Genomic DNA, 23,461 nt, shown 5'->3' with positions numbered 1-23,461 from the left:
TTGTAATTGAGTGAATAAAGGTCGTCAAGAGGGAGGCAGTTTTGGCATTCTGTCTCCTGCTCTCTTGCCTGTCTCTCTCCATTTCAGTCTTTCATACTGAGGCTCCATTGGCACTGAGGTTTGAGAGATTTTTCAAGTAAAGTGATTGGATTGGATCTCCTGAACTGATGACACTCTTCACTCCATCTGCTCGGCTGAAAATGGTTTTGACAGCATTCACTCCAGCAGATAAGAGATGGAAAAGATTTTTCAAGAGAACATTTTGTCGTCCTCTTTCACACTCTTGTCAATGCCGTTCTTTCGCCTCTGTTTTCTTTCGACATGCTTGGTTACCCCAAAGTAATTGAAATGAGCGCACATCTGGGCAGCTGTCTAGAGGCTGGTAATTTTTCATAATACGAAAACGTCTCAACAGTAGAGTAATGAAGATGCGTGCCTCTACAGAAACAGGGGAATACTCCTCCACATGTGTTTCCAGTGTGAAAACAGCTAGAAAAGGGGGAAGCAACAATGTAAAACACAATAAGGTACAAGGTGAAACGGAAGCAACAATGTTCATTCAGAACAACGCCTGCAAATTATCTTAGTAACTGGCACAGCGGTCTGGATGTGAGGTAGAAAGAGACGTGCACAGGGGTGTGAAGTGTGTGAATAATGATGCATGCAAGTCTCATTGGCGATGTGAGGCTAGTCAGGCCACCATGAAATTACAGGTCGGCCCAATCTGCAAGGGCCTGGAGCTCAAAAATACCGCAGAGCAAACACACTCTCACGCCACTGGATAAGTATACTATTACACACCTGAGGGTGCACACTATACACACATTACTGGATGCATCACCATCACTGCAACCTGTACATTTTACCCCTAATACATAGGGATGTATCATAAAAAAAAACAGTAATGCCCTCGCAGTTACAGGTCATTTGTTCGCCCTTCAGTTTCTTAGTGTCATGGTAACCAAGTGTGTCCTGAGTGACTCATTAAAGTCAGACACACTGCAGCGGGTGGCAGGGGATCTGCACATGCACACCCTCACACACACACTCCGGAGATGCCAGCCATCAAGGTAACATTTAAGTGAGCTAATTAGGACAGATTCATTGTCAGGCACACTTTACAGTGATTGATGAATGATTCGCTCTTTGTTAAAAAACACCACACGACAGGGAAGAGCAGTGCGTTAGAAGAACAAGAAGTTGAAGAGAAGTATGTGAAAAGGCGAGACAAGAATAGATGGAAAGTGGAGGAAAAAAGTATGATCTTCCTTTGAGAAGGGAGATGTCGTGTCCGGCATGTTGAATTAAACATGAGCTTCTTCATTAGCTCAGACAAAAACACTCTGAAGATGGGCACTTTTGTGCCACATTTCCATTAACTCGTGCAGGTTTCTTTCTCCTGCTCCCTGTCTCTCTCCCTCTTCAAGGATGTTTTCATCAGAAGGGTCTTGGCTCTTTTTTGGCATAGACCTTTTATTCTTTGCTTTACAAAGCTGCTCCATAAGCCACAAACTATATAATGTACTTGCTCTGTCATCTTAATTTAGTATAATTAGTGTATCAGATACATTACTCGTCACTTGTATATGGGGTATAGCATTCTATGCATGTAAGATCAACTCCTACTTCAACGGTAAATCCCCGAAATATGCTAAACTGCAATTACTTCAAATTGGAAATGTTACATAAATGTAATTTCATTTGCTTAGGTTGTATTTAAAAAGTGTTTTCATGTAGCTCAAACTCTATAAAATGTCACTACATTTTATTTTGGTTAAATCCGTTTCACCAGGCTTTAATCTAATGCTTGTCTGGCAGCACAATAGCAACAGTTTCTAAACAGTGTTTTCCCATCACCTCTTAGGTGACCATCAGATTGTCCAGCTCTACCTCAAGTCAAAGGAGACAGGATTGGCTTTTGCAAACACTAGCTTTGTCTTCTACAACTGCAGCGTTCACAAGTCGTGAGTATCTTTGTATTGACACTGACACATGCAGCAATGTAATCTCTGCTTCCAAGAAAACTCCAATTGTGGTAATCTTTTTTTTTATCCCAGATGTCTATCCTGTGTTGGAAGCCCGTACCAGTGCCACTGGTGCAAATACCGTCACACATGCACTCACGACCCAAGCAGCTGCTCTTTCCAGGAGGGCCGTGTCAAACAGCCAGAGGTGAGTTATTTGCGATTGGTCACACATCGGGTTTTGTAATTGGCCCTCATCATTCTCAATTGAACGTAATTGAGTTGATTGGTGCTGAGGTGCAGTTCAGGTCACATCCTGATTGTGAGGAGTTACCCAGCATCACCTTGTCAAATTGAGCCATTTCACATGCATCTCATGGATTTGACTTAATTCTCAGTAAATCCCTAACATTTTGGTCTGGATTCCCACCAATATCTTATTCCGTGTAAATTATCAATAATATTGGCACCAATCTCATGCCTCAAGGCCACTGCAGGCCTGTCAGATAAATTAAAAGCTGCTGTTATGGCTCAGCGCTTTTTGCTGAAGCCAAACTCTTTCTTAGCTCACTCTGTGATGGATGCCAAGAAGGGTTGAACTGAAGGCTTTTTTATCATTGAAGTGCCCTTTAATTCTTCCCCAAGGGTCTACACGGCATGAATCACAATGTGTTTATTTGATTTTCATCATGAACTGAACAGAAAAACACAGCTAGCATGAAGATACGATTATGTACATCATGCTCATCTGCTTAGCTTTGAAATGCGTGATGTGTTATGAGGACACCTGCCTCCCAGGGCTATGTGTTTTAGCCACACAAATGTGTAGCCTCGTCATTTAGCATTCATTAACATCACTTAACAGTGTGTTTCTCAGCCTGCCAGTATTTGGCATTGTAATTATCAAATGGATGCGCGCTGTCAATATTGACCAGCTTAATATTAGGATTCCCTATTGTGTGTCGAGCGACTTGCACACAAAGCAGCGACTGAATATTAGCACATGCTAATGACATTTCCACTGGATGTTTTTGTTTGATTTTTGTTTTAAGGCTGATGTTTTGTCTGGTTAATGAGTTTAATTTGGATTTCATTAACCCCTCATACTGGAGGTCTCAGATCTGCTTCCAAATTCTGGGTGGCTTAGAATTAATGACCAGAGATGTTTACTGTGCAAATCCTCAGAGCAGACACTGACGAGTCAACTTTGCATGGAGAAATGAGATGACCTTTTGTGTTGACCTTCCACAGATGAATTTCTGTGTTTTATACCAATTAAGGGATTGCTGAGAGTGATCTGAATAATCCAGGCTTCTCTTTCAATGGATGTTGGAAGTGAGAAGCCCCCTGTAGTTGCAGCTTGTTTAGTTGTGCACTCCTGAGATTTGTAGAATACTCCACATTCACAAACAAAACGTGCCGTTGCATCAGAAAATCATCTCCAGAAGGATTTAACAACAGTTTGCCATTCACAGTCTCTCACTTTTAAACATCTGATGGGTCTTCTTAGGCTGTCTGCTTTCAATTTATGTGACACATTTCTTTGGTTAAACAACAACAGCAAAGGATAATTTCCTTCGCTTCTCAGTTTAACAAATTTTGACCAGACTTCCCAGTTGTACATGATATTTAGATTTTTATATGATGAATTTTATATAGGTTAGCCAGGAATTATTTAATTGATGATTTGATGTAAGCTCTGTGAGTAGATTCATTTCAGACTGATACTAGAACTAGTACATCTTGTCATAATTCTCTGCAATATTTTGCAGGATTATCAATTAATTTGGACGTATGGAATATTGATGGCTTTGTTTGCTCAGCCCAGTGCTTTGCTTTTATTTATTGGTAGAGACTGTTATTTCATCATAGCACAGCTAACCTAATCGATGTAACCTCTAAAAGTCTTGATTTCCCCTCTGTCTAGAATGTGTACTTGGGGTAGTGCTGAATCCTGTCAGTCGCTTACAGTGTCGGTCTACTATGTTTCACTCTTGGCCACAGGCGTAATGCTGCATGACTAAATGCATGCCTTCCTGACCCAGATGTCCACTGCACTTTAGCAAACAATTTCTGTTATGGCTTGGCTTTGCACATCCTTTTAGGAAGTGCAAAGTGACAGTTCATAGTATGCCTTACTGATGGGTAATGTGAAATTGTGGTGTAATTCTGAATAATAGATGCACTCAGTCAAATTCTTCACACTAGACAAATTCACATGAACCTTTTATTTTGAAGGCGTATGCTCAAATATGAATCAGACAAACATACATTTAAACATAAAGTAATTTTGTAATTTGACGAAAACATCAGCCAACTCAATTTTGGACCAGGTTAGAGAGAGACACAAGTAAGTAAAGGAGAGAAGTGTGGGAAACAGAAACTGATCGATTCAGTGAACTCTCTACCATCTTATTAAGATGTTAATTGACAGGCACAATTGGCGGCTTTGTGCAATTGAGCTGCAGATTGTGAGTAGGAGGATTTGGGTTTGACTTCAGAACCATGAGATGGCCTCTCTGGTGTGCCTGCAGCCCTCAAGGAGAAACTTTGAGGTAAAAATCATTTGAATTGAGATGAAGAAAAGGCCAAGATGCGAGGCAGGCAAGAGTGAAAACAAACAGATGAAAAGGAGCAAAGTGAGGTGGAAGAGGATGTGTGATACCACAGGAAGTAAAATGTGGCATGCAATGGGCGGGGAGGGTTTTCGCCTGTGGCAGTAGGGAGGCACACTAAAGCATAAGGAGCGCAGGGAAGCCTCAGTAATCATCCAGCTAACACCACGAGAGCTGTGGAGAGAATTAGGTGTTTCATCTTCTACACAACTGAACGCTGCCATTATGCATACATAGTCAGACAGCTCTAATTATGGATCTATCACTCCGTGCCAGCTCGCTACCCTCTGTTCTCTGTGCCAGGGCATCTTCTTCCCCGCTTGCGCTCAATGACTATCTTTGTCTCCGTGCATCTCTAACAGAAGCTCATGCACTGAACTTCAGTCTTTTCCCCCCACCTACAGTATCTCTTTCTTCAGTGTCTAATTATATGAGTCCTGGTTTGAGATGTTTCAGTTGCAGTGGAACGTAATCTCATAGCCAAGTAGTAAACAATCAGGAGCCCAATAGCTGTCTTTCTTACTCCACATCCCTTTGTCAAACATATCATTATGCTTCAGCTCACCCTCGGGCTTCTCTTGCTCAGACCAAGACTGTAAACACTTTCAAGATTCTCATTTAACTGTAAAATGTCTATTTTTAATAATAATTTTCCTTTTTTTTTTAATCAAACCATGCTTTGTTTTCCTGCCTCAAATGGGCCTTGGGCAGGACTTGTCAGATTTGACACAGTCTCAAGTGATTTGTCATGAATGCATGTTACATTACAGTCTCTGCATTTTCATTAATGTCCTTACAGTAAGACTTCTCAGCTGTATCTAGCTCGAGGCTACAGGACTCATTCTCTTCCTGGACTCAATGGACACTAGCTCTTTTTCTAAAACAGGAAATGAGTCCACTCTTTTGATCTGCATTGGTTTAGTTCAAAGCAGTGAGATCTAGTTGGATGTTGATGGTCAGGGGTCAGAGATCTAAAGGTTGCTTGTTCAATGTTCAGTGTTACTTTCGATGACTTTTACCACTGTTTGCTTGATCATTTTTGGTGGTATTCTTTGGTGAAATTGTGAGTTTGAAAGGACCTTTTTGAGAACAACAATAGGAAATGCATTTAATTTGTTCCCCGTCCTGCTTTCTCTCTCATTGTGTCTATCACTGTTCTTTCTTCTCAGCCTGCTTGTACTAGACTTAATAACCTGGCCCTAGTCTTCAGTGTCTCATAAGACTCTGTATTAAAGCCTCCCAGGCTTCAATTATACTGTTGTTATGCTTGGAGTCAATCTCCTTCCACATAAAACTGCCAGCGGAGCCCTGCTCATCCATCAATAAGAGGCGTTGAGAGTAAGAGGCCAGCTAGACACCTTCCCCAAAGAAGAAAGCACTGACCAGAGAGACTTGGGCGTGGATGGGCTTGAGATATTGATGTTTTAGTAGGCAGTTTTCCCTTGTCTTGCTTTATTTATGACTAAGACCACTGCCAATAAACATGTTCACATTACATCAGGGTAATGTGGAGATAAATCCTTGGAGGGTGGTCTGGTGAAGACTTAGAAGGGCCCTTGTAGACCATGGGGTTTGGTAGCCATTATGAAATTGCAGTGGCTCTAAATGGGGATTTAGAGATCTAAACATTGACTGAAAGCCTGGTCAGTGAAGGGCTGCCTTTGCTAGAATAGATCTGTGGTTTGCACCCCGCTTTTTACTGGTGACTTTAATATCTAGAACCTGTATTGGTGGAGATATAAGAGTCGGGTAGTGGGGTGTGTTGTGGTGTCTATCCTGTTTTATTTAAGACTGCAATTATGCATGAGGGTGGTGTATTTGTTTTGTTGTTTTGTTTTTTGGCCTATGGAGATGTTTATGCTTACAGGGTGCACATTCATGTCTAGTAAATTGGAACACTGAATGTCTCTTGTACTGTAAATATCCTGTATGAAAGTAAAAATGAATGGGAGCTTATGCCTAACCTCATCCCCATACAAAATATTACCTTGCTGCAGTCAGACTGCAGCCCATCTTTAAATTCACACTCAGTATTCATTCAGCATTCTATAGCCGCTTTGGTCCAGATAGCACCTCAGTTTGTATTCATCTTATAAAAGCCGCCCGGGCACTTTGAACGGCCTGCACTGCATAAATACCACTCTGTGCTTCCTCGTTGATTTTTTCCATAGAATCCGAAAGACAGCATTACATCAGACTTATAAGAGTGAACTCTGGGACATAGAAGGGGAAAAACATTGAAGAGTTCTTTATCCTTTTTCTTTAAAATTACATCTTTTTGTCTGCTTGAATTAACAGCACTCACTTTTATTTCTTTTTGTAGATAGCCTCTCAAATTATCTATAATGGCTTTTTTAAACTGTGCCCCAGAGCAATTCAGCCATGCTAATGAGATTCAGACCATAGTTATTGGCCCGTCCTTTCAGCCCAAGAAGTAGACAGTACGGGAGTTTGATGCTAAGAACAGGCCCACACCCATTCTGAGGGAAACATATCAGGGATTTTTTGACAGGTTTAATGGGAGAGTCTTTGTTTTGTTCATGAACACTTACCAATTTGTTTTCAAACTTGCAGTTTGTTCTTCTTTTTCAGGAGTGTCCTCAGCTGCTTCCAGCAGATCGCATCCTGGTTCCAGTAAATGTGGTAAAACCCATCACCCTTCGGGCCAAGAACCTTCCCCAGCCACAGTCGGGTCAGCGTGGGTACGAGTGTGTGCTCACCATACAGGGTGTAGAGCAGAGAGTTCCTGCCCTCCGCTTCAACAGCTCCAGTGTACAGTGCCAAAACACATCGGTAAGACTCTGCTTGTAGGGGTAAGAGAGGGTTCAGTAAACGTTTCAGTCAATTTGTCTGTGGACACAAGGGTCCTTCCAGAAGCAAAGCACAGAATTTTAAGCAACACAACAAGTAGTAGACATGATAAAAGCGAACGGTTGTTTGCAGATTTTGTTAGAGCAGCTTATTTTAGTCACAAGTGCGTTGTGTCCTGAATATTTAGTGCATGTCTGCTTGTTCTCCCAGCATCAGCAGTGTAGGGATTTTGGAGGGCTCTCCACAGTGCTGTGATGACTTACCCGAGGATGAACCTGCCAGGAATGATAAAAGAGTTCTTCTGGCATAACACAACTAGTAAATATGTGTGTCTCTCTTTCTCTGACTCTGTTCCCATGGCTACAGTACATGTATGATGGGATGGAGATGAGTAGCCTCCCTGTGGATCTGACGGTCATCTGGAATGGAGACTTCAGCATTGACAACCCAGCCCAAAATAAAGGTGAGGCCTCTGATCCAGCAGCCTTGCTAGTACCCCTGGAATCAGTCTCCATGGCAACAGACTTGCAGCATCCATCACCTGATATCCTGGTGGAGTTGAATGCAGATAGCCTCTGTTTCTACTCAACTTCTTCCTCTTCTCTTGATTTAGCTTTTTTGACCTTATTCTTAACTTAGTACATAAAGACCTTATTCTTCAAGTGTTTAGGTTTACCTGTGTGTTCAGCCAGTTAGATATGTGTAGTCTGAGGCAGCCATTCTTTGGCCAACAAACAGCTTGTACAGAGAGGAAAAGCCAAATACAGAAGGGCCAATAAACCTATTACATATTGTAATAGAACATAGGTTACATATTGAAAGTTATATAAAAAATCATTTGAATCAAATTAAGTACTTTTGTCATAATTGGATGCATATCTTTATTATTATGTATTTTGGTATTTTATATTTTGTTTGCATTTTTTTTGCTTCAAGAAAATTGTTTACCAATGGTGTAAGAAAAATAACCTTAATATGGTATACAAATTTAATTCTCAAAATATTTTCATGAAGTGGATGTAAATAAGACAAAAATTTCTGCACTTAAAAAGACGCTGGCCAGTAGATGGAAATTCTGGATAATCCTAGAAGCAGTTTGAGCCTTCGGGGACTTTTAAACAGTTATGCTCAATGTGAAGATAAGAAGTCCTAAAAACATTTTTCTTTGATATGGAATTGGATTTGGATTCATTTTAAACATGCTCCTGCTTTAAGTCAAATCAATGGATGTAGCACAGATGCATGTGAGTGTGTTATTAAAGAGCTGTGTGTGTCTGTGTGAAGGTTAGGCTAATTTAAGAGGGGAAATAAAGTATGTGAGAATCTTCCCTCACTTCCCGCTGAGGGGAAACCGCTCAGGGGGCAGCAATTGATGGACGGTTCATACAAGCATCTAATAGCAATTAAAAATGCCTCTCTGGTTACCATGGAGATGAAACATAACATCGTTTTACCAGAGAAGGGAGTGTAGGAGAGGACCAGTTATCTTCTGAGTTCTGGAAAGCGAGCAAATTGGAAACGATATATCATTTCTGTTCTGTATTTTTCCATTATTTTAGAAGTATTTCAGATTTTCAGACTTTGAAGCATTTCAGTTTTGATAGATGTCCCATGGGTTTCCAAAACTGATGTGACCTTTGCCCTCCCTGTATCCCCAGTCCACCTTTACAAATGTGATGCACGAAGAGAAAGCTGTGGACTGTGTCTGAAGGCTGACCCCCTCTTCGGCTGTGTGTGGTGTAAGGGAGAAAACCGTTGCTCTCTGAAACAACACTGTTCTTACCCGCAGAGCATGTGGCTCGAGCACAATGGCATCAATAGCAAGTGCACGCACCCCAGAATCACAAAGGTAAAACTACTGTGCACAAGTACACCATGAAAAGTCTATAACACACAGTCCAAAAGTCTTGGATCACTAGAAAAAAGCTTATTTTCATCCTAAAAAAGACATTTCTGATGGATCTAATTCTTTTTTACACATTATTTATTCTTAAATGTTCTAGTTTACATTAAATTTAACATGAAAGAATTTCAAAGTGGTCACAGACTTTCAGACCCCACTGAATACAGTGTACAGAATATACAAGTCACAAAACCCCTGGCATAGGGTATCTCTTCTAGGAATGAGCCTGTATTCTATGACTAGTTCAGAGGTGAAAACATTTGCAGTAAAAAATGCTGATAACATTTTACTGAAAGCTTAGCATAAGATGTTGTTTAAATCGGGAATGTCTGGTTTGTTCTTAGTGGAGTCTTATATCCCACAGGTAAAATACAAGTCTTGTAGTATAACCTGAATTTACAGACATGCTCAACTTCATCATTCTGTCATTGTCATAAGCATGGATGGTTATGGTTAAGCAACATTTAAAGGATGAACAACATGTACAGAAAAATAAAGACGAATGAGTAACAAATTGCTGTATTGCTGAAAGAAATATGAAGAAAGCGTTACCGTGGGCACAGAATAGTGAGGGAGATGCTGAGGAAGAGTGGATGGATGGAGAACATAGAAGCCTCTGCACTACCAACCCCATCTGTAGGGCCCCATCAAAATGATTGATGAACATAGTGGAAAGGGAGCGCTACCTGTTTGATTGCCACAGGCTCTGAATAACGGACAACAGATGTGTCTGAAGATTAATAATCAAACCAGTTGGCACGACAAACTGCTTATTCACATTAAAATACAAATTTGGAATGAAGGCGAATAGTAAAAAAGTTGTGGCATATGTTTTCCCAAACTCTGATATTTGTTTTAATATATATTGCCAAGGCTAAAGCAATGAGGTCACTGGCCATAATCGATGTTAATTTTGCAACTAAGCATATTTGACTATGTTTTTGGTGCTTATTTATTTGAAACTTGCTGACATGATACTAATGTGGTGTTGGTAGTTGCTAAGGAGTTGCTAGCATTATATGGGTGGTTGTTAGAGGGTTTGTGACAGATGTTTAATTGCCTAGGTAACAAATTATGTGATGATTTGATTCCTGCACTTGTCTATTAATTATTTTCAGTAGCTGTGTAATTTGTTGGGTGAAAATGATTTAATCTCTTACAAAAGTAAAAGCAGGTTTATTAAGATGTTTACAGATATTTTATCTGTTTAAAGTTGGTCACCATTGTCACTTCAAACATCTCTAGTTGTTTGTTTGATCATAGATGAGGTTCTAAAAGCCAATTAACACATTGAAAGACTGAACTGGAAGTAAGCCAAGCAGAGCTGTGGGTATTGTGACGAAACGTCCTGGACTGTGCTCTTTTATTTTTTCTTTATTCCATCTCCAGATATGAGCTCTCCTCATGCCTCATAAATACTCTCATTCTCTCTGATTATCACTCTCTGCATCTTCCTTTCAATTGATTTACTCACAGGTCGTAATGTATTCTAATGCACTCTATTACTGTGACATTGTAGATGAGGAATCTTTCGCTGACATTGAAGTGGATGGTGATTAAGTGTTTTTCCTCCAACAACCGTCAATTAGCTTGTCAAAGTCACAAATCTAATCAACTCCCCATCTCCTAATGAAAAGAGACTACTCTGTTACTCTCTCCCGCTCGTATTCATTTATGCTCCTGCTTCACTCTCAGCAGAACGTTGCAATTTTTAACAGTGACTTTTCAGTAAAGCATCAGTGAGTCTTATTATTGCACTTTCAATAAAGATTTTTAGGACATGTTCAAATATTTTGATATACAACACCAAATAATCAAGGCTCTTTGGGCACTGTAAAGACATTATTAGTATCACAGAATAGGGATACTCTGATTAAATTAGATTACTAATATGTTCTTTTTATAGATAATGCTCATATTACCTTGGCATGTTTAAAATTTAAACACAAAGTCCCTGCATTTGGGATATCAATATTTCAACAGTGCACTAAAGCCAATAAAAGCCTTTGAAAAACCTAAACCTTTCAGCTAAGATCAGAGCAAGTGATGGGTTAAAGGAAAATTACCTCTTACCAGGCAGCTAATGAGATCTCTCACCTAAAGTCAGATCCTTATCTGGCAGAAAATAATGACACAGCCAAAATGTTAACATGTCTATAGTCCCCTTTGAGATCTAACGGTCCCTCGTTTTGCCAAGATGAGGAATTGGTGTCCTACATTTGGCCTAATAGCCCAGCTGTCAATATACTTATACAAGGCTCGACCTCAGACATGTGGGTCATGACAGTCAGAATGTTTGATAGTCTCTTTTTACAATGTTGATAGATAGATGCTCAATAAACGAGCTGTTCCTCTTGTGTGGTTTTCAAATGGAGCAACAATGACCTGTATTATTAACAAACATATTTATAGAAATTCACTCTGGGAATAAAATGCATGTGGGAATGACACTTTACTTTTTCACATTATGCAATAATGTTACATGTAAGTATATATATTTAGAGAGAGAGTTGTGTAAATGTAAGTGAATGTAAGTGGAATTAGGGTTGGGATTTCTACATAAATTTGACAGAAAATGTGTTCTGATCTTCATCTAACTGGAGGAAACTTTAAGTTGAGGATATTACTGCCAAAGGACAGTCAACCAGTTGTTAACCAAATGTTCACATGTTGTGTTTAATAAGAACATGTCAAGATATCATGTTTGTGAAGTATTAGTTTAAGCATAATGTGTTTTTCCTATTATTGTAACTTAGATGAAGATCAGTACACATTTTCTGTACAATTTATGTCCAAATCCCAGTAATCTCACATAGTTTTTTATTTTTTATTCTTTGCAACTATGGAAATTTATAATAGCACCATTATGCTGAGACATGGTAGTCTTCACTTAACATCACAAGATATATTTTATGGCACGTAAATTGCCAATTAAGTTGTTAAGTACTGTATGTTTTTTTAGCTACTACATCTGAATGCACCATAAATGCCTTCCTTTAACAGTGTTTAATGAATTGGCACTCAAGTGTTCCTTGTGTTAATGGTATGACACCAATGACAGCATGAAGATGCGAGAGATAGCACCATGCAAGTGCATTACAGATATGATGATAACTCTAATCGGCTGGATGTGCTGCGGCTTAGCATCCCAAGGAGCAAAGAATAAAAGGTGTTTGATCGCCTGACATGCACAGATGAAAATAAGCATCCTCGTGCACGCCTGTGTTTATATTCCAATCTTAGCAGCATATGATTTTACATGCTGGTGTCGGCATATTTTTTCCCAGACGCCGACTCTGTGTTCATAAATTAGCATGGCTTTGTTTTTGCTATAGGCAGGACTCGGCTGGCTCAGCTGGCTGTGCAGCTGATCATTATTCACCATAAGCATGCAGGCTTTGCTGCTCTGACAGAGAGCGGCCCAATTATCCCACTGAACCAAATCACTCACAGCTTCTCTCGCTGTCGCCCACCCCTCACACCGTCTCACAATCACTGACTCCTGCAGGTGCATGAACGAATCGGTTGCTGAGTCATTCTCCACTTCCTGTTGGATCGTACCAATGATGGAAATGCTCGGGGGGAGTGTGGCAGCTCTCCATGCTATTTTTATTTAATGGGAACGATTGCCTGTAACACTTCCCTGTCTCTTTACAGATCACCCCACTTCGAGGACCCCGTGAGGGGGGAACACTGGTGACTATCCGTGGGGAGAACCTGGGATTGGAGTTTAGTGAGATTAAAGATCATGTGAAGGTAGCAGATGTGGAATGTACACCAGTGCCTGAGGGGTATATCCCAGCAGAACAGTAAGTGTCTAAGTTCTGGAACACTTTCAGATATCTTGTAGACAGGTTTGACATTTTCTCATTTTGTAATGATGTGAATATTTTCTGATCTAATGACTAACTGAACTAAATGAGGCCATCTCACTTGAAACACCCATGAAGATTTGTTTTAGGCATCCAAACATTTGTTCTTTAGAGACACAGCTGAGTTTGCATAATGCAGGCCTATTACATTTGCCAAGAATACTGCATCTTTTAAAAGTGGCTAATGTGGATTGGCAGTAAACACAGTAAAGCATTAAAGAAACTTTTAATCTGAGGTCAGGATGGCTAAAGATAATTATGCACTATTTGGCAAGCATTCAAGAAAGCCCTGCTGACAGCAAAAATTCCCCAATATTATTGTCCTGGTCTGAAAAACCCAGTCTATCATTATTTGTTTCTTTGCTAGATGCCATGCCAACACAAGTTTATTTTTATATCAATCATGGAAGCATAAGGAAGCAGAATAACTCATTCATGTGAACTTTTTATCCCAAACATATATTATTATACAGTGCTTCCCACACATAGACTTTAAGTGGACAGGCCATCCTGGTAAATTAACGGTACTGATAACGAAACAGCCGCAATTGATTAACCAGTAGAAAATGTTCTCTCGTCCTACATGTTACATGTCTACTGCTCAGTCTGTGTGCGCGAGAAACTGAGAAAACTCCCCCACAATCTCATATGCTCTACAGAGACCCACATAATTAATGTTAAAGTCATAATTTGAATGCTTCACTTGTGATTTTTGTAGTATTGCAGAAATGTTCTAGTTGATTGATTGCATAATGGTGTGTTCTACAGGATTGTGTGTGAAATGGGAAAAGCGGAAAGAAGCCAGTTTGCAGGAAATGTTCAAGTGTGTGTTGGAGAGTGTCGTCCTGAATTCATGGCCAAGTCGTCTAAGTACTACTATTTTGTGGTGAGTACCTCAGAAAATCACTGGCTGTAAAATAACCCCCCATGACCTACTGGTCTGTCTACCCTGATCTCGATCGTGTCTGTATAATTATAAGGCTTTGCCACTTTAGGTCTGAAAGTGCCTGGATTTACTGTTGTGTCTATAATAAAGAGTGAACATTTGGCCTTGTAGCCCTGCTGATGTTCTTAGTCATATCAACAGGCACTTGACCCAGCCCAGTCAGCACCCAGAGAGGCTAACCAAAAAACTCGCATTCCACTGCTACTGTACACGACTGTTTCCTCCACACAGAATCATGTCCAGTTTTGCACAGGCATTATTGAATGTTTAACACAAATTTATTTAACACTTTCTTTGATATGGACCTTGATTTACACAAGTAAATGATTAATAAAACAGATTTAAGCTTAAATGTTTTATTATTTATTTGAGGATATTCAAGTGATTCAAATAAAAAAAGGTCATTATACAATCTAAGAGAAATTGGTTAGTCTTAAAGTGCCTGTCAACTGGAAGATCAGATAATTGAATATAGGCTGTGATTTTATTTTAGCACTCCTTCTCTCATTTGCAGGTAGTGGTTAAGGATTTTCTGTCATCGGAGAAGCAATGCCAGTGCAGAAAGCAGATTTTCCCATTTTTAATAAATAAAAGAAATTATAATTGTTCTTGCAAAGACTAATTGTAATGCAAAGAATAGCGATGTGCAGTATATATTACCATACAAGATGATTTTATTTTATCGACAAATTAAAAATATCATTCGGCAGGTATGATAATATGATATATGATCTTGCCAGAAAGTAGCCACACTTATTTTTATATCCATCCTACACTTCTCTTTCTTCTAGTACCCCCATTGCAGATGCTGATATAAAAACCCATAATCAGATTGCCATCCAGTCATACAAATGAATTGAGCCTCAGTGTAATATTTCCCATTATAGAGACATTTTATAGCGTTTATCAGTTTTATGCAAAACATTAATGGCTTTTATGTCTCATTCTAATGTAGTAATTGGATTATGCGATTCTTGGGTGATGAGGGCAATTGGTGTTTAGAGAAAAAAAGAGGTGATAATCAGATTGGGAAAGAGATACGGCGAAGGGAAAAACAAGAGGGATTGCTGCCTCACCTCTGTTGTGTGATGTGTGTGTGCTTGTAAATAGCTCCCATTGATTGTTTTAATCTTGATTTCTACAGATCCCTCAACTGTTGAGTCTGAAGCCAAGCCGAGGGCCAGTATCTGGGGGAACCATCGTCAACATCACTGGCGGCAACCTGGACGCAGGAAGCAATGTGTCAATCATGTTCAAAGACCAGAAGTGCACTTATCAAAGGTATGGTTGGAATGGAATGCTGCAGTTCAGTGCCCTTTTACAGTATGTGTCGACATACTTTTTTCTTCCTGTGGATGCATAATGCCAGTAGTAATCTTAGGAGCTTGAACTTTTCTGATCTTTAATCAGTAACATCAATATTTCAAGCATCTATTCTTGCTAAGATGCAACCACAGTGTCTGATCATAGCATAATTTGAATTTAGGTTTAGTATTTTGAGTGGGAATATTTTGAGTGGGAATATAAAATACTTTACATTGTTGAATCAACAGTTGAGTTTTAATATCTTAGGATATTATCCTACTCTTTAGATACCCAAAAAAACAATCAATGTTTTTTTTTTTTGTTTGATGACACAGGAGAGGAGGACAGTGGATAACATGTCGTTCTCATGCATCCATGCAAGGCTATGGAAATGTATCTGTATCAGTGTATGTGGATAAAGCCCACATTCACAAAGATCTAAAGTTTGAGTATGTTGAAGATCCCACCATCACCAAACTAGAACCCGAGTGGAGCATTTTCAGGTATGTGTTTTGCAAATCCAACTAATCTGGTTTCTAATTATTTTACTGAAAGTTATTGAAGTAAAATGAACACTTTAACTAATCTAGGAAGTTTTTGCCAAGTAGAGAAATAACAAATATTGTGTTGTTTTCACAGTGGCAACACACCACTGACAGTGTCAGGGACAAACCTGGACATCATCCATACTCCTCTCATCAGAGCCAAGTATAAGAATTTGGAAACAATCAATGTAAGTGCAAAAGTTTTTCACACAGTAAACGATCACTCAGCATTCACCTAACCTAAGGCAAGTGAACTGGAATGACCATTAGCAGACTATTCCCCCTGCTCCAATCACCTGTGTCGGCTGCGCACTATTGGATACAGGACAGTAGCTGCATAAAAGAGGGAAATAAGGAGAGAGGCAGACAAAGAAACAGACAGAGAACAGGAAGACTGCCAGGTCCCAGCAGCAGTAGCAGCAATGTTTCCTTTGTGCAGGAAAGAGGAGAATGTCGTAACACAGGGCGAATGCATAGACAAGGGTATTATGTTTCCCGTCTTCAGAATGGACCCAAAGAGCCATGGGAGGCTGCACTCAGTGAGATCTGATTGAAAGGCAATAGAGACAAAAGAACGTAATGTTATCTTGTGCACGTATCTCACACATGGCCGCGTTTAGCATCTGGGCTGCGATATGATTAGGCTTTGGCACTGTTCCTCAAAGCACAGCAGAAAAAGGCATATCCTATCTTGCAGTCTCTAAATAAAGTTGTCTGTGAGACACAAGGCATCTTATATGCTTGTTTGTGCTATAATTGTTCCGAAGTTTGAAAAGAGTTTGACCTCATTTGTTGAATTAGTGACCTGAAATCTATTTTATCTTGAACAAATCCATCTGTTGTGACCTTCTATAGAAGTCTTTGTGTTAAAGGAAGTGAAGCTCTGTCTTCCTGGCTGTTACAGCTTGTAAGGAATCCAATTAAAATGACTGTAGATATCTGTTGGCATGTTTCTGATGGCGAGTCAGCTGCCTGGGTATTTCCACTACTATTTAAACTCAAATGCAGTGTGGGTTCACAAAACTCAAGGTCATTGTAGATTTACTTCAAAATGGATGCATAGATAGGTCTGAATAAAGGTATGTGCTACCTTTACATTTAATAAACCTGACCTCTAAATTAAAAAGATGAAAAAAAGAAATGGGCAGAGAAACACTGACTTCCTGTAAATAATGTGTTTAAAAATTAGATTATCTTCTCAAAGGTCTGCTAAATGGATTTAACTGAGGAAAGACAGGGTAACAGAGAGATGACAATGTCAACTGCTCTCTCTACAAAGCAAAGATGATGGTAGTAATTCTTTAGTGAGTCACCAGAACGGCAGGTACAGAGTATGGCCTTTTAAAAAGTGCTTGGAATTGTGTAACTTTGAGACAAATAACATCTACATGTACTCCTGCAGCCTCTATTGTAGCAACTCAGGAATGACCAATCAAACCAATCTTAATCTAAAATGTGCATTTATTGTTAATCTAAATCTTAATGTTTTTATTTACTCTAAATTGCACATGGACTGCATATTATTTATTGTACATTCATTTCCCTTTACCAGATATGTCAGGTTTTGAGTCCAACCACTATGCAGTGCATGGCCCCAGAGCTTCCCTACAGTATCAGCAAGCACAAGGATGTTCCAGAAAGACCCGATGAGTTTGGCTTCATCCTGGACAATGTTCAGTCTGTGCTGGCCCTCAACAACACCAACTTTGTATACTACCCAAATCCTGTGTTCGAACCTCTCAGTGTGTCTGGGGTTCAGGAGCTCAAGCCAGGGTCTCCCATCATACTGAAGGTAAACCAAAAGCTCACCAAAATTTGTGCGACATCTCTTTAAATTGTCAGTTTCAGCTATTAGAGATTTTTGTGAATTTTAATTTCAGGGCAGGAACTTCCTACCTCCCACGCCTGGTGGCAATGGGAAGCTCAACTACACTGTTCTGATTGGAGACAAACCTTGTGCATTAACTGTGTCAGATACTCAACTGCTCTGTGAATCACCTAATCTTACTGGACGCCACAAGGTTCTGGTAAGTTGCTGAATGCTGTGGCTCATATCCATTTTTTTTTTTTTTTTTTTTTTTTTTTTTTGCAGTGAACACATCCTTTAGGGACTGTGTTTATTGTACTTTCTGAGAGGCTGACAGAGAAAAAAAATACCTCCAGAGTAAGAGTTATAAGAGCTGAAAAACCTACTAAACAAGTTTTATGCTTCTCACTGGGAACTCTGGAAGGTTGCCCACTTCACTGCCTGTTTGTTGACAGTCGTAGAACAGTGGCACCATTACAACCATGAACAGAACAGAAAAATCTCCTTCTGCTTATGAACCATTGTTCTTATTATCAGAATGTAACATCAAATAATATTGCATTTCTCCATTGATAAATTTGAATCAGTGAATGATAGCTTAGGTTTAGTAATGCAAGTTTTTGGTACAGCGCTTCATATATTTCATTAAAAAGGTTTACAAAATCTGCTTCATTTTAGGCACGTGTGGGTGGCATTGAGTTTTCTCCAGGTGTGGTCCACATCACCTCTGACAGCCCCCTCAGCAGCACTGCTGTCATCAGCATTGCTGGGGCAGGAGGCCTTCTCATCTTTTTCATCGTCATAGTCTTAATTGCCTACAAGCGCAAGTCCCGTGAGAGTGACCTCACCCTCAAACGCCTGCAGATGCAGATGGACAACCTGGAGTCTAGAGTAGCCCTAGAGTGTAAAGAGGGTAAGTGGTCTCTAGGGGAAGTGGTTTGTCAATTGAGAATATAAGACTTGCTTGAACTTTAAAATTTAATAAGCAATGAAAAATGCTAAATCATTCCTAAACCAAAGCCTATTTGTTCATGGTACTGTGGATTTTTTGCAGCATTCGCTGAGCTGCAAACGGACATTCATGAGTTGACCAGTGATCTGGATGGAGCTGGTATACCATTTCTGGACTATCGCACATATACAATGCGGGTTCTGTTTCCTGGAATCGAGGAGCACCCTGTCCTTAGAGACCTGGAGGTATCCTAACATTTTTTACTGATGTTTTGTGCAATGCTCAATTTGCATTCAAAGAGCCCTTTGCTGAGTTTTTGAGATGTACATGCATATATTTACATATTTCTGTATGCATGTAATTACTGCACATTGTACCTGTGCGAGGAACAGTCACATAATGGCTGCTAAGTATTTTCTTTCTGTTTTTCGGGACTGAAAGACTAACGGCTCAGTGGGGTTGTTGGGAATTAAAGCTGTCACTGTGCTGTTTGTGTTCACCCTCAGTAAACAATAGGCAGCAGCTCTCATTATAATCTACATGCAGTCTTTTTCTCTCTAGCTCACAATTTTTTTTTTAAAGTAATGAGCTGCTCTCTGATTCACAATCAGTCTTTCGTTAATAACAGTAATGACATGTGACACAATTGTTTTGTTTTTTTTCTGAGTGAGGGGAACAGAATTAAAATCTAATGCAGCATACACCATGCTACAGGTTATTTATGCCCTGCAAAGACAGTGATGGACAGTTCTAATTGAATCACACACGTTTCTTCAGCCAGAATACAAACCATACCTTACCTGCTTATTGCAAATGAGCTCTGCTTCTAATCAGCTATATCAATTAAGCCTTAATTGGAATTAACATCCCCTCTCTCTGGAAAAGTTTATAGTAAAATCACAGCTAATGACAGGAGCTGTCTAGAGATTCTGACAGGTATTTAATGGTTATTGATGAGACAGATTGCATCAAATGACACTATGGGGTCTCTGCCTGGTTAAGTGTTTGTCATTTGGAATTCTAGGCATATAATGAATGCATCTTAACCCGGTAAGCAGATGTTATTAGATTCAATTTGAGCTGTTCATCTGCATCCTGATTTGTTTGTCTTTAGGTTTCTTTTTTATTTGTTAAATATATTTGGTCCTCTTCAGTTTAAATGCCTGTGGGTGTTTCATTGGACACTAGCTGGGATTGCCATAGGCTAATTGATAGGGCTGGAAAAAGCTTCCAATACAAATAACCCAAGTTGGAGCCTAAGTGAGCATTCTTAACACGTGACATTGAAGACATTTATTTAGGTCTAAAGATATCTAAAGTCAGCAATGCTAACATTGAATGTATTTATCTGTGAAAAATAAAACGAGACCATTGTGCATTAGGAAAGTTGATGATGTTGGTTTAGATTTGATTGATTGAGTAATTTGTTTTTCCCTCAGGTGCCAGGTTACAGACAGGAGCAGGTGGAGAAGGGGCTAAAACTGTTTGGACAACTTATCAACAACAAGGTTTTCCTGCTGTCTTTCATCCGAACACTGGAGTCTCAGAGAGGCTTCTCCATGCGAGACCGTGGCAATGTCGCCTCCTTGATCATGACCGTTTTGCAAAGTAAACTGGAGTATGCGACCGACGTACTCAAACACCTGTTGTCTGACCTCATTGACAAGAACCTGGAAAGCAAAAACCATCCCAAACTACTGCTAAGAAGGTACTAGACACATTCACATGAAGAGCCATTTCAGTAATCTAGTACTGCAGTCCAGTGGGTTTTACTGATTATAAATGCCCCCCAAGTGAGCGTAATCAACAGAGCACATGTTCTAAATTTTAGGTTCATTTCAATCTGCCTGATTCTAATTATAGTAAACTACATAGATGGGAGCAGATGACCTCTGTGAATTGTCTTTGGTATTAGCACTGTGCAGTACGCTCAATAGGAATAATGGCTCTTGGGGACATTAAAATGCACACTTTCTCTCCCAAACATGAAATGCGCTGACATGCTCATCATTAAATTGTAATTAGAATTAATTAGCTTGAGATCCAATTAACAGTGCACTAAAAACCTACTGAATATAGGGAGATATGTGAAACTCAATTCCCCATGCAATCAACTCCTTTGTATCTCTGTATTCTAACAGCACAGAGGACAACATTATTTCTGTCATATTGATTTTTCTTGTCATTTGGATTCTGCAATGTTTATTTGACTTTTGTTTTTCTTAATATTCTAGTAGTCAATTTGTAATTACCTCATTTTTAAATATTTTGCTAAATTAAGCTACTCGGATACAAATAATAGGGACTCTTCCTGTTTACTGAGCAAAAAAACAATACTGAAGAATGTGTTAGTCAAAACAGCAACAGGCTGATCATGTGACATATGCAAGAGGAGCTCCCTTGCTGAATCATAACTGATTCAACACACTTGATGGCAGCCATGATTAACTGAAACCAGCAAAGGGATGATTAACTGCACACAGAACTGTTATACATAATAGCAGTGATTTTTCTCCCTCAGTCAGGCTCCTGTTTAGAGAGAATTCAAGTAACTGACAGTTCGTAGGCTACAATGACCCTTCATGACCTGTGACTGAACTGGTTTAGTTTCAGGATCCAGCTAATATTTTTATGTAACAAATATCCCTAAAGTATAAATAACCAGCTACTGCCCTAACCCAACAGTATGCTACAATAGTGAATGTTACGGATTTAACAAATATCAAAGCATTTTTTTTTCCCCGACTGATTTTTGGCTGTTGACAATTCCTCTTTGGTCAATGATATACTTATGTGGGTTAAACCTTCATGGATATATAGAGCAAGCTTCACCACATAAAACCTGTCCAACCTCCAGTACCTGCTTAGCAAAGTACAGAGCACTGCGCCAGAACAGAGAAGCTTAATCTGTTGTCAGAGAATAAATTTCTTTCACTGCATGATTTCTAAATCTGTGTTTAAAATGCAGAGAAGCAGGACATCTTTGGCAAAAGCCTCCAACCAGCTTTCCTTTTCCCATTTCCAAGAAAGCGCCTGCAATGGCCACCCCATCTGTCCAGCCTCAACCTGAGTTCACAAGCACACACAGGCTAACTAACTAACGGGCGGCTTCAAGAACCATCTGTCGTATTCCTCCTTCTCCCTCACTCCCTGCAGCCCACTCTCCTCGTCTATGATTAAAAATAACCTCTGAAATCATGCAGCTTATTTTCTCTATATATATGGCATCTGTAAAGTCCACTTAGGTCCCTGCATATACCCACATGCTTATTTTACTGACCAACACATTCAAATTCAGGTGCTTTACACACACACAGTCAGGCAGAGCTGAATAGAAGTCCTCTGATTATTCTCTGGGGATAATCCTCTGTGAAGGGGGACCATGGTTACGCAGCAGGACCCAATAGTGCACCGGGCGGACAATCTTCTCCACGTGAGGCGGAGTGCGAAATTGAAATTATTCCTGGCTTCAAGCTGTGTTCTTTTACACATATGCATTAAGGAGGGGGCATACCAGGGGTTTGTTTCAACAAACGATTGTGTTGGTTAAGAAAATAATGCCTATCATGCTGCAAGGTGCATAACATCAGCCCATTAACCAGGTGTGTATTTATGTGTGTGTTTCTGGCCACCTTTTAACTGAAGCATAGTTTCAATTTCATAGCAGACTGAGGCTAAAATCCTTGCTCAGTCAACGCCACATGCTTAGCCACACTTAAATCAATTAACTTGTTTATGATATGCATTTTCTGCATATAACACACATTTGTAGTGCAGAATCTGTCATAGAGTGACAGTTCTCATTTTTGCAGGGGCTCTAGAATCATAAACCACTCTCAGGTCCTCGACGTTGGCGGAGCTGGCTGTTCACATCCATTTGCGGTGGCAGAAAGCAGCATCAAATGTAAATGACCATTACTGGATGCAAGAGATGATGGGAAAGATATATGGAGCTCTCCTCTCTTCCTCTTTCTCTTGTTTATGCTCCAATATGCCTCTTTGCACATTTACCGTAGAGGAATCCTCCTGCAGATTTTACTTTATTCCACTTTGAAATAGCTGTTTAATCAGGGGGAACCTGAACCACTGGTTGGGCATCACTTTTCCTGCCATCCTAAACCAAAGCCAAATAAGTGTTGGCTCTTGGTGCCAGTGATATGTGACATACGGATTTGGGGGACAGTGAGAGTTGGTTGCTCTTGGCGCTGTGGCAATGTTATGGAGAGGTTGTGCCAGGATTGTCTGGCAACAAGGCTACTTATTCTCCTGCCGGGGAGCCAAGAGGTAACACAGGATATGTGTGAGTTTATGGAGTCTTGCCAATAAAAATTACCATCAAACCAGCGAACTGTACAAGAAAAAGAATGTGAATAGGAAGTGACAAAAAAAATGTGGTGAAAAGGTTTCTCACTTTGTGGTTTCCTTTCTTAAACAGTTTTTTTACAATATGATCTACTGTATCTCTGGGTTTCCCCCACCTACCGTTACTCTTGTAATTGGTCCAGGCATTGAGAATCAGTCGGGAGTGAGGATGATTACAGGGCAGTGTTAGGATGGAGATGAAAGGAAAGATGAAACGTGACCCCGTTGACCTCTGGACCTGTTCTCTTTTGGCCAGCCCAAGGCAGTGGCTACAAAACAAGGGGACACTAATCCTTTCCAGGTGTTGCACCAGCTTAGCGGGCACATGCAGGCACACATACATGCACATGTACACACAGTACTGCGCAGTGGCAGGTCT

General features: G+C 39.9%; 1 protein-coding gene across 3 annotated transcripts in view; it reads left to right on the top strand.

The window, feature by feature from the left end:
* The window catches only part of plxna4 (plexin A4), a 236,645-nt gene that overhangs the window by 188,710 nt on the left and 24,474 nt on the right, over positions 1-23,461 (top strand). For all 3 annotated transcript variants that reach the window (XM_087246098.1, XM_087246097.1, NM_001004495.1), the window contains 15 exon segments: positions 1,865-1,964; positions 2,058-2,172; positions 7,172-7,372; positions 7,757-7,853; positions 9,049-9,239; positions 12,951-13,102; positions 13,934-14,051; positions 15,256-15,392; positions 15,752-15,919; positions 16,056-16,149; positions 17,514-17,753; positions 17,842-17,988; positions 18,447-18,681; positions 18,823-18,965; positions 20,160-20,428. In XM_087246098.1, the coding sequence (XP_087102224.1) occupies positions 1,865-1,964; positions 2,058-2,172; positions 7,172-7,372; positions 7,757-7,853; positions 9,049-9,239; positions 12,951-13,102; positions 13,934-14,051; positions 15,256-15,392; positions 15,752-15,919; positions 16,056-16,149; positions 17,514-17,753; positions 17,842-17,988; positions 18,447-18,681; positions 18,823-18,965; positions 20,160-20,428 (2,407 nt within the window).

The sequence above is a fragment of the Danio rerio genome, chromosome 4 (genome assembly GCF_052040795.2).
Source record: "Danio rerio strain M-AB ecotype USA chromosome 4, GRCz13ab, whole genome shotgun sequence".
Lineage (NCBI taxonomy): Eukaryota > Metazoa > Chordata > Actinopteri > Cypriniformes > Danionidae > Danio > Danio rerio.
This window is presented reverse-complemented; position numbering and strand designations above follow the sequence as displayed.